The 15,718-nt window shown below is 48.1% G+C and overlaps 1 protein-coding gene across 1 annotated transcript in view; it reads right to left on the reverse strand.

Moving 5' to 3' along the window:
* Window positions 1-2,547: 2,547 nt before the first annotated feature.
* The window catches only part of LOC143290936 (endoglucanase A-like), a 19,284-nt gene continuing 6,113 nt past the window's right edge, over window positions 2,548-15,718 (reverse strand). The window contains exons 5-11 of the mRNA XM_076600506.1: window positions 14,823-14,985; window positions 13,354-13,465; window positions 12,431-12,581; window positions 10,935-11,079; window positions 7,506-7,686; window positions 3,920-4,059; window positions 2,548-2,860 (exon numbers count right to left, since the gene is read on the reverse strand). Of these exons, the coding sequence (XP_076456621.1) occupies window positions 2,796-2,860; window positions 3,920-4,059; window positions 7,506-7,686; window positions 10,935-11,079; window positions 12,431-12,581; window positions 13,354-13,465; window positions 14,823-14,985 (957 nt within the window). The 3' untranslated portion in view covers window positions 2,548-2,795. The remainder of the gene's footprint in view (window positions 2,861-3,919; window positions 4,060-7,505; window positions 7,687-10,934; window positions 11,080-12,430; window positions 12,582-13,353; window positions 13,466-14,822; window positions 14,986-15,718) is intronic.

Here is a 15,718-nt window from a genome sequence, read left to right on the forward strand (position 1 = left end):
AGAGAGAGAGAGAGAGAGAGAGAGAACACTGAACACTGAAATGTTTAATGTCATTAGCTGAAAAGCTCTGGTGACATAGTAGGTACAAATCAGAAAAAAAATGGTGCAAAATAGATGAAATGGAACAGAAAAGGGAAGACAACAGCAAAAAACAAAAACAAAACAAAACAAAACAAAAAAAAACAAACAAAAAAAAAAAACAAACACACACCCCCCCCCACCCCCCCCCCCCCCCCCCCCAAAAAAAAAAAAAAAAAAAAAATCAACAAAAGCCCCAACAACAACGAAAATCAAAAACAAAACAGAATTGAAACAGCATAAACTAATAGGAGGTTTGCGACACTTTGGCTGTGTCAGACAAGAGAACAACATCATCAGCAAATAGCATTAAGAACAATTCTGTTGCTTCAGGTATCATTTGTATTCCATGTCTACCCTTCTTTTATAACTTCACTGCCAATTCATTGATGAAAAAGGAAAACAGCTGCGGGCTTGGGATACAGCCTTGTTTAACCCCTCTTGGATACTGAAAAAAGTCTGAATAAATACCTTTGTCACGAACACATACAAGCACAGAATAGTAGATGCTTTTTACAGTCATGTAAAACTTCCCATGTACCCCGCTCTTTCTTAGAGTACTCCAAAGGATGTTTCTGTTCACAGAATCAAATGCTCTTTTGAAGTCTACGAATGCTACGTATAGCTTAGTCTTACGTAAAAGATGCTTTTGGACTAAAGCGTATAAAGTAAATATATGATTGACAGTACTATAACCTGTTCTAAAGCCCGCCTGTTCCTCTATGTTTTTTTTTCTTCTAATTCTGTCCGTTTTTTTTTAATCTTCGATTTAAGATGTGTGTATACACTTTACTAATTGTACTTGTCAAGGCTACTCCTCTGTAATTGTCCGGGTTGTTTGTGTCTCCCTTTTTATGTATAGGCACAATCATGGCTTTTGCCCAGTCCAACGGAGAGAGTGAGAGAGAGAGAGAGAGAGAGAGAGAGAGAGAGAGAGAGAGAGAGCACCATGAAGGTTCTCAACCGATATTTCGGGATAGATATTTCAAAGTCGAATCGTGTGTAATCGCTGCAAGTGCCAGTCCTATATCGCCCATGAGAAAATAATAATTGCAATTATAATCATTTTATTATACCAACCGCTTAAGGAGAAAGATGGCAACATGGTTAAGACGCTCATCACTCGCCAATCCGTGAGGGTCTGGATTCGAATCTCGCTCTCGCCCTTTCTCCCAAGTTTGACTGGAAAATCAAACTGAGCGTCTGTTCATTCGGATAGGACGAGATGAAACGTTGTCTGTGATCATTGCGCTGTTCTGATAAAGCGTTGACTGCAATTTGTGCTATATTCTTCACTCACTTACTCACTCATTCCCTTGACCGCTGGGGTCGTTGGGGGGGACATGAGGAAGATGTCATAGCTCGCCACGCCGTTCTGTTGGCAGCTGTCGCGAGGAGATCTGGCATCGTCATTTTGGTCCATTCCTTGACGTTGTCGGACCAGCTCTTTCTCTGCCGCCCCCGTCTGCGCCCTCCCTCTACAGTCCCTTGCAGGATTGTTTTGGAGAGGGTGTTATGTCGTATGACGTAACCAAACCATGCCATCTTCCGTCGTTTGACAGTCGCCAGCAGTGGTTCTTGGGGCCCAACAAGGTTGCTGACCAGGTTCCACACATAGTCATTGGTCTTGTGCTCCTTGTAGGAGATGTGTAGTTGACTCCTCAAGCACTTGGTTTAGAATGCTTGGATTCTTCTTTCTGTTTCTGCCATCAGAGTCCATGTCTCACATCCATATAAAAGGATGGAGACCACTAGTGACTACGAAAGAGGCGACGATGCTGCGTTTTTCTGCTGATGACGCCATTGAAACGTTACAAAGGGAACGTTCTAACGTAGACCAGGTGGATGAAGACAATAAATACCGCATTTCCTAAAGACGAAACATAGACTGGACCATTCAGACACCCACTGGACATGGGATTATCATCTACGTGCAGACATTATTTATAGACATCAGTGTGGTGACGAGGGAAGAAAAGAAAAAGGGGAAAACTGACCGTCCCTAGTGAGTTAAGCCGTTGTCACTGCGCTGTTTTGATAAATCGTTTACTGTGCTTCGCGGAGGAAGGTGGCAGAATGGTTAAGACGCTCACCTTCCAATACAGAGAGTCCGTGAGGGATCTGGGTTCGAATCCCACACTTCCGCTCTTTATCCCAGGTTTGACTGGAAAATCAAACTGAGGGTCTAGTCTTTCAAATGAGACGAAAAATGGAGGTCCCTGTGTACAGCACGCTCTTGGCGTACTGAAAAGGAACCTGTGGCAACGAGAGTGTTGTCCTCTTGCAAAATCCCGTGGAAGAAATCCACTCTGATAGGTACAGAGAGATGGATGGATGGATAGATAGATAGATAGATAGAAAGGCAGAGACAGAGACAGATAAACAAGGACAGAGTCAGACAATCTGCCAGCAGTTCACACTCTCACACAAACCAACATTTCCACCGAGAAAACTAGATTAAAAAAAACAACCCAAAACGGTTTATTCAAATCACAACTGCTGATTAAACATCTTGATTAAACAGCAGTCGCAGACAAACAAACAAACAAACAAACAAAACACCACAACAACAGCAAACAACAACGAAAATCGTTCATATCACAATCGCTCAGTTGGCAATCTTGACATCATCAGTGTGTGGGACACAGATGACGTCATCACCAGTGTGTGTGTGTATTAGTGTCGTCATGAAGAGAAAGATGACGTCAGCCCCGTCACTAACGGCAGGCACACTTGTTGTTGGTGGCAGGCACGGCGTTGGTGGCCTTCAAGTGGTTGATGGCTGTGAGGGAAAAAAAAAGAAAGAAAAAAAGAAAGAAAAAAGAATCAATCCAGGAAAAAGACAACAGGAATTTTCGAATAATGGTTTATTTTTTTCCAGTGAATGAACGATTTTTTTTTACGAAGAGGAGGGCTGTTTAGATTATAAAGGTTATAAATGAAAAGGAAAATTAGGAATGAACGAACGATAAAAAAACAAACAAACAAACAAACAAACAAAAACATAAACAACAACAACAAAAACCAAACCAAAACAAAACAAAACAAAAAAAAAAACAAAAACAAAAAACAACAACAACAAAAAAAACAAAACAACAAATCTACGAAGCGGAGGAAGATTCTTCAGATGATGAATGACTGTTTCTCACCTTCTTGTGTTCCTGCTTTGAAATGCTTCCATTTTTTACTGTGGTATAAAATGCCGTTTTCAAAGGAAAGAAAAAAACAACACAAAACAACCCCCCCGCCCAAAAAAAAAAACACACAAAAAAAACAACAACAAAAAAACAAACCAAACCCCTATGATATTGAAAAGCTCTTTTTGTTCCTACAGCAGTATATGTTCTAAATGCTTCTTGTTTTTCTTGTTCTTGATCTTCTTGTTGTTCTTGTTGTTCTTGTTGTCCTCCTCCTCCTTCTTCTTCTACTTCTTCTTCTTCTCCTCCTCCTCCTCATTCTTCTTCTTCTACTCCTACTTCTCCTCCTCCTCATTCTACTTCTCCTCCTCCTTCTTCTACTTCTCCTACTTCTCCTCCTCCTCCTCCTTCTTCTACTTCTCCTCTCTCTTCTTCTTCTCCTCCTCCTCCTCCTCCTCATTCTTCTTCCTCTTCTTCTTCGTCTTACTGGTGTATTGTCTATTCAGTAGAAGGTGATTTTGACACGTACGTATTTATTCTTTTCAGGCAGACACACTCGTACACACACATAATGGGTGTGGAGAATGTGTGAGGGACAGGACATAGGAAGCGCGCGCGCGCGCGTGTGTGTGTGTGAGGGGAGGGGGAGAATATATAAACACAATATGAAATACATATAATAAAAAAAAGGAGTGCACTCTCACCAGCCAAAGCGGATTGGAAGCCAGCGTTGTAGTCAATGGCAACCTCGTTCATGACGTAATCCTCACGGTTGTCGTTGTAGTTTCCGCCCTGGTCGGGACCACCCACAAGCGCTCCGTCCAGGTTGCAGTTGCAGAAGGATCTGTGGCGAGTGAACATGAAGGTATCGATGAGTGTGCTGTGGAACTCATGTCCTATTTTAGCGTCCTTAATTGTTGCACTTATTTGATTTAAACGAAACTTTTCGCATGTTTTGCAATGGAGACATATGAGAAATGACAATCTACGTGTTGTCAACCAATTCAACCAAGAAATGGGCACAATACAACGCGAAATGACCCGTAACATGAACCCGAATCGACACAATTGTCGTCTCATGCCGCCATGTTTCTTTTTTTCTTTTTTTTTTTCATGGTTTCCGGGACCAAATACGAAACGAACAACATGGCGGCACGTTATAGTTCAGTGAGTGAATCCGCATCAAAATTGGGTAATACAAAGTACAAAATAGTGGCAAAAACCATTGTGAATAGGTTACAACATCGACTAGTGTAGAGTGATGGCCTAGAGGTAACGCGTCCGCCTAGGAAGCGAGAGAATCTGAGCGCGCTGGTTCGAATCACGGCTCAGCCGCCGATATTTTCTCCCCCTCCACTAGACCTTGAGCGGTGGTCTGGACGCTAGTCATTCGGATGAGACGATAAACCGAGGTCCCGTGTGCAGCTTGCACTTAGCGAACGTAAAAGAACCCACGACAACAAAAGGGTTGTTCCTGGCAAAATTCTGTAGAAAAAATCCACTTCGATAGGAAAAACTGATAAAACTGCACGCAGGAAAAAATACCAAAAAAAATGGGTGGCGCTGTAGTATAGCGACGCGCTCTCCCTGGGGAGAGCAGCCCGAATTTAACACAGAGAAATCTGTTGTGATAAAAAGAAATACAAAATAAATGGTTAATATCGGTTCATCTATGCACAAACATTGCCAGTAGAAATAGGTCCCTGAATTCAGGTCGCTAAAACTGGGCTTACCCGGGTTCCTTACTGGGTTGACATTCCCACTTCTGACAGAACTGAATATTGTGTGAACTTACTGAGCGAAATTGGCTGAACATTCTCTAATTATTTTTTATTCTTCTTCTTCTTCTGCGTTCACTCGTATGCACACGAGTGGGCTTTTACGTGTATGACCGTTTTTACCCCGCCATGTAGGCAGCCATACTCCGTTTTGGGGGGTGTGCATGCTGGGTATGTTCTCGTTTCCATAACCCACCGAACGCTGACATGGATTACAGGATCTTTAACGTGCGTATTTGATCTTCTGCTTGCACATACACACGAAGGGGGTTCAGGCACTATCAGGTCTGCACATATGTTGACCTGGGAGATCGTAAATATCTCCACCCTTTACACACCAGGCGCCGTCACCGTGATTCGAACCCGGGACCCTCAGATTGACAGTCCAACGCTTTAACCACTCGGCTATTGCACCCGTCATTTTTTTTTTTAATTCATTATCTTTGAAGAAATAATGATTTCTTAAAAAAAAGAAGTTTATGAACACTTTTGTGGATGGTACGCTCCTCAGGGTTACGAGTTATGGGCTCAAGACTTTTGTGTTTCTGATTCAGATCTGTTTCTTTGACCCTTTCAGGCGACAATATTTTCTGATTCCAGTGAATGTTTTTTTGTTTTTTTTTTTTGTTTGGTTTGGTTTTGTTCATTCATTCATTCGTTCTTTTTTCTCTTTTTTCCCCTCTTTTTAATTTGTTCTTTTATTCTTTGCTTTTTTTTTTTGGTATCATTATATTCTTCTTCTTGTCATTATTATTATTATTATTATCACACATCCTACTCACACTTTCTCTCTCCCTCCCCCTCTTTCTCTTTCCCCCACAACTCGCGTTCCGCAGTGGTGGGTGGTGGGTGGTGGGGCTGGTGTGGGAACTTGCTGCCGTAGCCCTCCTCCTCCTCCTCCTCCACCCCTCTATCACCCCTCGCCTTCCCCCCCCCCTCCTCCCTCCATGCCCACACTCCTCCCCCTCCTCTCTTCCCCCCCTCGCCCCCCCGACCCCCCAGCCCCCTCCACAACCCCTCGGTATTATTAACTCTTTCTTCCCCCCCCCACCCCCCCAACTCACGCTCCACGGTGGTGGGGCTGGTGGGGGAACTTGCTGCCGTAGCCCTCCTCCTCCTCCTCCACCCCTCTATCACCGCTCGCCTTCCTCCCCCCCCTCCTCCCTCCATGCCCTCACTCCTCCCCCTCCTCTCCCCCCACCCCCGACCCACCAACCCCCCTCCACAACCCCTCGGTATTATTAACTCTTTCTTCCTCCCCCTCCACAACTCACGCTCCACGGTGGTGGGGCTGGTGGGGGAACTTGCTGCCGTAGCCCTCCTCCTCCTCCACCACCACTCTATCACCCCTCGCCTTCCCCCCCCCCCCTCCTCCCTCCATGCCCACACTCCTCCCCCTCCTCCCCCCCAACCCCCCTCCACAACCCCTCGGTATTATTAACTCTTTCTTCCTCCCCCTCCACAACTCACGCTCCACGGTGGTGGGGCTGGTGGGGGAACTTGCTGCCGTAGCCCTCCTCCTCCTCCTCCACCACCCCTCTATCACCCCTCGCCTTCCTCCCCCCCTCCTCCCTCCATGCCCACACTCCTCCCCCTCCTCTCTTCCCCCCCCCCCCCCGACCCACCAACCCCCCTCCACAACCCCTCGGTATTATTAACTCTTTCTTTCCCCTCCACAACTCACGCTCCACGGTGGTGGGGCTGGTGGGGGAACTTGCTGCCGTAGCCCTCCTCCTCCACCCCTCTATCACCCCTCGCCTTCCTCCCCCCCCCTCCCTCCTCCCTCCATGCCCACACTCCTCCCCCTCCTCTCCCCCCCAACCCACCAACCCCCCTCCACAACCCCTCGGTATTATTAACTTTTTCTTTCCCCTCCACAACTCACGCTCCACGGTGGTGGGGCTGGTGGGGGAACTTGCTGCCGTAGCCCTCCTCCTCCTCCTCCTCCACCCCTCGCCTTCCCCCCCCCTCCCTCCTCCCTCCATGCCCTCACTCCTCCCCCTCCTCCCCCCCGGACCCACCAACCCCCCTCCACAACCCCTCGGTATTATTAACTCTTTCTTTCCCCCCCTCCACAACTCACGCTCCACGGTGGTGGGGCTGGTGGGGGAACTTGCCGCCGTAGCCCTCCTCCTCCTCCACCACCACCCCTCTATCACCCCTCGCCTTCCCCCCCCCCCTCCCTCCTCCCTCCATGCCCACACTCCTCCCCCTCCTCTCTTCCCCACCCCCCAAACCACCAACCCCCCTCCACAACCCCTCGGTATTATTAACTCTTTCTTCCTCCCCCTCCACAACTCACGCTCCACGGTGGTGAGGCTGGTGGGGGAAATTGCTGCCGTAGCCCTCCTCCTCCTCCACCACCACCCCTCTATCACCCCTCGCCTTCCTCCCCCCCTCCCTCCTCCCTCCATGCCCTCACTCCTCCCCCTCCTCCCCCCTGGACCCACCAACCCCCCTCCACAACCCCTCGGTATTATTAACTCTTTCTTTCCCCCCCTCCACAACTCACGCTCCACGGTGGTGGGGCTGGTGGGGGAACTTGCCGCCGTAGCCGATCTCAAAGCTGTAGCATCCTCCATCGTGGTGGTTGTCTCCCAGGAGGTAGTTGATCTGTTCCACGCCCCACTTGGCTCCTGCCCCAGGTTCGATCCCTGCATCGGCAGCGGCCAGGGCCACGAACGCAGCGTTGCCTGGAAAGGAAAAGAAAGGGTTAATAGAGAGAGAGAAACGAAACGAAACGAAACGAAACGAAATTTTATTGTACCAGGGTAATGAGATAAGCAAATGCATATGCTTTTTTTCCACCCAGCCCTTGGCATAAAAAACAACAAAAAACGAGAGAGAGAGAGACGGATAGATAGATAGATGAGTTGAGAAAGATATGGGTGTGATGGGTTTTCGTGTTCGACAGTGACACACTAACCAAACACACTAACCAACACACTGACCGACACATTCATCCAACTCATTGACTAACACACTAACCAACACACTAACCGCACACACTAACGAACACATTAACCCAAACACACTAACCAACACTCTACCCAAACACACTAACCAACACACAAACCGTCACACTAACCATCACACTGACCAAACACACTAACCAAACACACTATCCCAACACACTAACACAACACACTAAACAAACACACTATACCGACACACTAACACAAAACACTAACCAAACACACTATCCCAACACACTAACACAACACACTAACCAAACACACCATCCCAACACACTAACACATCACACTAACCAAACACACTATATAACACACTAACACAACACACTAACCAAACACACTATCCCAACACACTAACCCAACACACTAACCAAACACACTAACACAACACACTAACCAAACACACTATACCAACACACTAACACAACACACTAACCAAACACACTAACCCAACACACTAACCAAACACACTAACCAAACACACTATCCCAACACACAAACCAAACACACTATCCCAACACACTAACACAACACACTAACCAAACACACTAAGCCAAACACACTAACCAAACACACTAACCAAACACACTATCTCAACACACAAACCAAACACACTATCCCAACACACTAACACAAGACACTAACCAAACACACTAAGCCAAACACACTAACTAAACACACTAAGCCAAACACACTAACCAAACACACTAACCCAACACACTAACCAAACACACTATCCCAACACACTAACACAACACACTAACCAAACACACTAAGCCAAACACACTAACTAAACACACTAAGCCAAACACACTAACCAAACACACTAACCCAAAACACTAACCAAACACACTATCCCAACACACAAACCAAACACACTATCCCAACACACTAACACAACACACTAACCAAACACACTAAGCCAAACACACTAACCAAACACACTAAGCCAAACACACTAAGCCAAACACACTAACCAAACACACTAACCAAACACACTAAGCCAAACACACTAACACAACACACTAACCAAACACACTAAGCCAAACACACTAACCAAACACACTAACCCAACACACTAACACAACACACTAACCAACACACTAACACAACACACTAACCAAACACAGTAAGCCAAACACACTAACCAAACACACTAAGCCAAACACACTATCCCAACACACTAACACAACACACTAACCAAACACACTAACACAACACACTAACCAAACACACTAAGCCAAACACACTATCCCAACACACTAACACAACACACTATCCCAACACACTAACACAACACACTAACCAAACACACTAAGCCAAACACACTAACCAAACACACTATCCCAACACACTAACACAACACACTAACCAAACACACTAAGCCAAACACACTAAGCCAAACACACTAACCAAACACACTATCCCAACACACTAACACAACACACTAACCAAACACACTATCCCAACACACTAACACATCACACTAACCAAACACACTATACCAACACACTAACACAACACACTAACCAAACACACTATCCCAACACACAAACCAAACACACTATCCCAACACACTAACACAACACACTAACCAAACACACTAAGCCAAACACACTAAGCCAAACACACTAACCAAACACACTATCCCAACACACAAACCAAACACACTATCCCAACACACTAACACAACACACTAACCAAACACACTAAGCCAAACACACTAAGCCAAACACACTAACCAAACACACTATCCCAACACACAAACCAAACACACTATCCCAACACACTAACACAACACACTAACCAAACACACTAAGCCAAACACACTAAGCCAAACACACTAACCAAACACACTAAGCCAAACACACTATCCCAACACACTAACACAACACACTAACCAAACACACTAACCCAACACACTAACTCAAACACACTAAGCCAAACACACTATCCCAACACACTAACACAACACACTAACCAAACACACTAACCCAACACACAAACCAAACACACTATCCCAACACACTAACACAACACACTAACCAAACACAGTAAGCCAAACACACTAACCAAACACACTAAGCCAAACACACTATCCCAACACACTAACACAACACACTATCCCAACACACTAACACAACACACTAACCAAACACACTAAGCCAAACACACTAACCAAACACACTATCCCAACACACTAACACAACACACTAACCAAACACACTATCCCAACACACTAACACATCACACTAACCAAACACACTAAGCCAAACACACTAACCAAACACACTAACCAAACACACTATCCCAACACACTAACCAAACACACTAACCCAACACACTAACTCAAACAACACCGAACCCAGTACCTCAAGGAGTGATGGCCTAGAGGTAACGCGTCCGCCCAGGGAAGCGAGAGAATCTGAGCGCGCTGGTTCGAATCACGGCTCAGCCGCTAATATTTTCTCCCCCTCCTCTAGACCTTGAGTGGTGGTCTGGACGCTAGTCATTCGGATGAGACGATAAACCAAGGTCCGGTGTGCAGCATGCACTTAGCGCACGTAAAAGAACCCACGGCAACAAATGGGTTGTTCCTGGCAAAATTCTGTGGAAAAAATCCACTTCGATAGGAAAAAAACAAATAAAACTGCACGCAGGAAAAAATACAAAAAAAAAAAAAAAAAAAGAAAAAGAAAAAAAGGGGGTGGCGCTGCAGTATAGCGACGCGCTCTCCCTGGGGAGGGCAGCCCGAATTTCACACAGAGAAATCTGTTGTGATAAAAAAGAAAGAAAAAAAGAAAGAAATACAAATACAAATACAAATATAAATACTACTAACCCAACCACCACTAACTCAACACTACAAACCAAACACCACTGACCAAAAAAACAAACAAAAAAAAAAAACACACAAAAAAACCACACACACACTGACCAACGCACTGACAAACACGCTGACCTACCGGCATATCTGTTGGCTCCCCACTTGTCTCTCCAGGCCAGACCGCAAGGTGTGTAGGGCACGGATCCCCCGGGCATGTAGTCCCTGACGAACCCAGCCACGTCGTTCTTGTAGGAGGCGTCCTGAGTCTCTTCGTACAGCAGCAGCTGGAAGTGGATTGTGTCGTGTTGGGTTGGGTCGGTGTTGGGTGTTGGTGTTGTGTTGGTGTTGTGTTGGGTTGGTGTGGTGTTGGTGTTGGTGTTGTGTTGGGTTGTGTCGGTGTTGGGTGTTGATGTTGTGTTGGTGTTGTGTTGGTGTGGTGTTGGTGTTGGGTCGGTGTTGGGTGTTGGTGTGGTGTTGGTGTTGTGTTGGGTTGGGTAGGTGTGGTGTTGGTGTTGGGTCGGTGTTGGGTGTTGGTGTTGTGTTGGGTGTTGTGTTGTGTTGGTGTGGGTCGGTGTTGGTGTTGTGTTGTGTTGGGTTGGTGTGGTGTTGGTGTTGGTGTGGTGTTGGTGTTGTGTTGGTGTGGTGTTGGTGTTGTGTTGGGTTGTGTTGGTGTTGGGTGTTGGTGTTGTGTTGTGTTGGGTTGGTGTGGTGTTGGTGTTGGTGTTGTGTTGGGTTGTGTTGGTGTTGGGTGTTGGTGTTGTGTTGTGTTGGGTTGGTGTGGTGTTGGTGTTGGATTGGGTTGGGTTGGGTTGGGTGGGTGTTGGTGTTGGGTTGTGTGGGTCGATGTTGGTGTTGGTGTTGTGTTGTGTTGGGTCGGTGTGGTGTTGGTGTTGGTGTTGGGTTGGGTTGGGTCGGTGTTGGTGTTGGGTTGGGTTGGGTTGGGTTGGGTCGGTGTGGTGTTGGTGTTGGGTTGGGTTGGTGTGGTGTTGGTGTTGTGTTGGGTTGGGTCGGTGTTGGGTGTTGGTGTTGTGTTGGGTCGGTGTTTGTGTTGTGTGTTGTGTTGGGTTGGGTTATTGTGGTCTTGTGTTAATGTTGTGTTGGATTGTGTTAGTGCGGTGTTGTGTCGTGTTGTGTTGTGTTGTGTCGTGTCGTGTTGTGTCGTGTCGTGTCGTGTTGTGTCGTGTTGTGTTGTGTTGCATTGCACTGTGTTCGTTGTGTCGTTTGGTACGGTATGGAATGGTGAGGTATTGTGTTTTGTTGTGCTGTGTTGTGTTGTATTGTATTGTATTGCATTGAACTGTACTGTAATGTACTGCACCGTCCACTTCACACACACACACACACACACACACACACACACACACACACACACACAAACACACACACAGAAACGCACACTCTCTCTCCCCGCCACACAAACTCCATACACCTCCTTCACACACACACACACACACACACACACACACACACACACACACACACACACACACATCCATCCACAAAAAAAACCAAACCCTATACCACTCCACTCCACCATCCTCACCCTCCCCTCTCCCCCGCCACACCCTACACCCCCTCAGCCCCCCGCCCCCCCCCCAATCCCCCAACCGAACCCCAGCGCCCTCCCACACCCACCTGACACGCGACCCTCTTGTCGTCCCAAGAGAGGGCCCAGGCCACGCCCCCCTCGTGGAAGCCCTTGGCATCGTTGAGGTACTGAGGCTCCTTGGTGGCCTTATACAGCCAGATGGCTCCAAGGCACAGCTCGTCCTTGTAGCCCGTGGATCTGTCCGTCACCACCACCACCACCACCACCGACACATACGTGTGAGTCACATAGAGTTATTTCGCCGCCGCCCCCCCCGACTCCCTCCCCGTCCCCCAGCCCCCCGGCACACACATACAGACAAAGACACACACGCACACAGAGCGAGCGATCGGGCAGAGAGAGAGAGAGAGAGATAGAGAGAGAGAGACAGACAGACAGACACAGAAAGAGACAGAGAGAGAGAGACAGACAGACAGACGGACAGACACATGCACACATAGACACAGACACAGACACACAGACACACACACACACACACACACTTTCACTTACTCGTATGCGTACACAGTAATTCCCCCCCCTCCCCCTCCTCCCACTCGATTTTTTTTCCTTCCCTCGTCTAATATCACTTACAGTGAAAAGACGAAAGAACGAACACACGCACACACACATACACACACCGAGAGAGAGATATATATATAGAGAGAGAGGCAGAGACAGACACACATATTCATGCACAGTCACCACATGATTGCACTGGCTCTTAGTGCTGCAGCTTTGGGGGGTGGGGGGGGGGGGGGGGCTAGTTGGCCTTTGGGAACCATCCCAACACTGACTATCCTAAACCCCTCTAAGCCGAGAGAGTGGGGATGTAACTTGGGACAAAGACACTCTCCACTATAATCAAATCCTGGCCTAGATAGTCGGAACAGCAGCTGCCTCCTCTGCTGTTGCTGTTCTGATGGTCATAGTCGGACACGACTAGTAGGAAGCGACTCAAAAAACTCACCCATAGAAGTTCCTGACGTTAGGGACAGAGTTGGTGTAGGTACCCGGGTTGCTCTTGCCGAAGGCGTACATGCTCTTGGCAGCATCCAGCATCTGGTTCGCGTAGTTGGAATCTGCAGCACACACAGAGAAACCTGACTGAGATGACACAGGAAATGAATGATGAGCGCGCGCGCGCCCGCAATGGCAGCCAGGCAGTCGGCTCTACCTAGGTTTGACAGCCTGTTTGTGCAAATGACCCCGGGCGAGTTTGCAAAGCGCTAAGAGCTTGGTCTCCGACCGAGGAACGGCGCTATATATGCATCCATATCAAATGAAATAAAATCAAAATCAGAATGGGGATCACCTCTGGTATTGAGGGCACGACTATCAGACATGTGTGTGTGTGTGTGTGTGTGTGTGTGTGTGTGTGTGTGTGTAGTGGTGTGTGTGTGTGTGTGTGTGTGTGTGTGTGTGTGTGTGTGTGTGTGTGTGTGTGTGTGTGTGTGCGTGCGTGTGTGTGTGCGTGCGTGCGTGCGTGGGTGCTGTACGTGCTTTCTCGTGTGATTGTGTGTGTGTGTTGTGTGTGTGTGTGCGTGCGTGCGTGCGTGCGTGTGTGTGTGTGTGTGTGTGTGTGTGTGTGTGTGTGCGTGCTGCGTGCCAGAAGAAAGAATAACTCCTACTCCCACCTAACCAACCACCCCCAAACAAACAGCACCTACTCCCTTTGTCCTTCCAGACAAGGTACCCAGCAGTCACCCCACCCTATCCCACCGCCAAACCACCCCATTAACAAACACCACCTACCCACTTTGTCCTTTAAAGATGAGGTAGCCACCCCACCCACCCTATCAGAGCACCACCAGACGAGGTGACCACCCCATCCACCCCATGAAAGCACCACCAGGCGAGGTGGCCACCCCATCCACCCCATTAAAGAACCACCAGACGAGGTAGCCACCCTATCCACCCCATTAAAGAACCACCAGACGAGGTGGCCACCCCCATCCACCCCATTAAAGAACCACCAGACGAGGTAGCCACCACACCCACCCCATTAAAGAGCCACCAGACGAGGTGACCACCCCACCCACCCCATTAAAGCACCACCAGACGAGGTAGCCACCCCACCCACCCCATTAAAGAACCACCAGACGAGGTGGACACCCCGCCCTCCCCATTAAAGCACCACCAGACGAGGCGGCCACCCCATCCACCCCATTAAAGCACCACCAGACGAGGTGGCCACCCCACCCACCCCATTAAAGAACCACCAGACGAGGTGGCCACCCCATCCACCCCATTAAAGAACCACCAGACGAGGTAGCCACCCCATCCACCCCATTAAAACACAACCAGACGAGGTGGCCACCACGCCCTACCCCTTTAACAAACAGCACCCACCCCCTTTGTCCTTCCAGACCGAGGTACCCCCCCCCCCCGTCCCCCCTCATCCACCGCCACCCCACCCCTTTAACAAACGGCACCTACCCCCTTTGTCGGTCCAGACGAGGTACCCGGCAGCCAGGGAGGCGGCCCACTCGCCGTACAGGTCAGCAGCGGTACGTCCTGGCCCCACCTTGTAGCAAGGTCTGCCCATTCTCATGTCCTCGGGACGACCCCAAAAGGCGTGGTCAGCGTTCCCGTCGCCGATCTGTTTGATACAGTACAGTACAGTTTAGTGTGGTGGAGTGCAGTGCAGTGCAGTGCGGTACAGTGCAGTGCAGTACAGTACAGTACAGTGTAGTGGAGTGCAGTACAGTACAGTACAGTGCAGTGCAGTACAGTGCAGTGCAGTACAGTACAGTGGAGTACAGTGGAGTGGAGTACAGTACAGTACAGTGTAATGGAGTACAGTACAGTACAATGTAGTGTAGTGCAGTGCAGTACAGTACAGTGCAGTACAGGACAGTGCAGTACAGTAAAGTACAGTGCAGTGCAGTGCAGTGTAGTGGAGTGCAATACAGTACAGTACAATGTAGTGTAGTGCAGTGCAGTACAGTACAGTGCAGTGCAGTGTAGTGGAGTGCAGTACAGTACAGTGTAATGGAGTACAGTACAGTACAGTACAATGTAGTGTAGTGCAGTGCAGTACAGTACAGTGCAGTACAGTACATTACAGTGCAGTGCAGTGCAGTGTAGTGGAGTGGAGTACATGGAGTGGAGTACAGTGGAGTACAGTACAGTACAGTACAGTGTAGTGGAGTGCAGTACAGTACAGTACAGTACATTACAGTACATTACAGTACAGTACAGTGGAGTGCAGTACAGTACAGTACAGTACAGTACAGTGCAGTACAGTACAGTACAGTAAAAGACAGAACAGTACAGTACCATGCAGTACAATACAATACAATACTACAGTACAGTACAGTACAGTGGAGTGG

This window comes from Babylonia areolata, chromosome 16 (assembly GCF_041734735.1).
Source record: "Babylonia areolata isolate BAREFJ2019XMU chromosome 16, ASM4173473v1, whole genome shotgun sequence".
NCBI classification, from domain to species: Eukaryota; Metazoa; Mollusca; class Gastropoda; order Neogastropoda; family Buccinidae; genus Babylonia; species Babylonia areolata.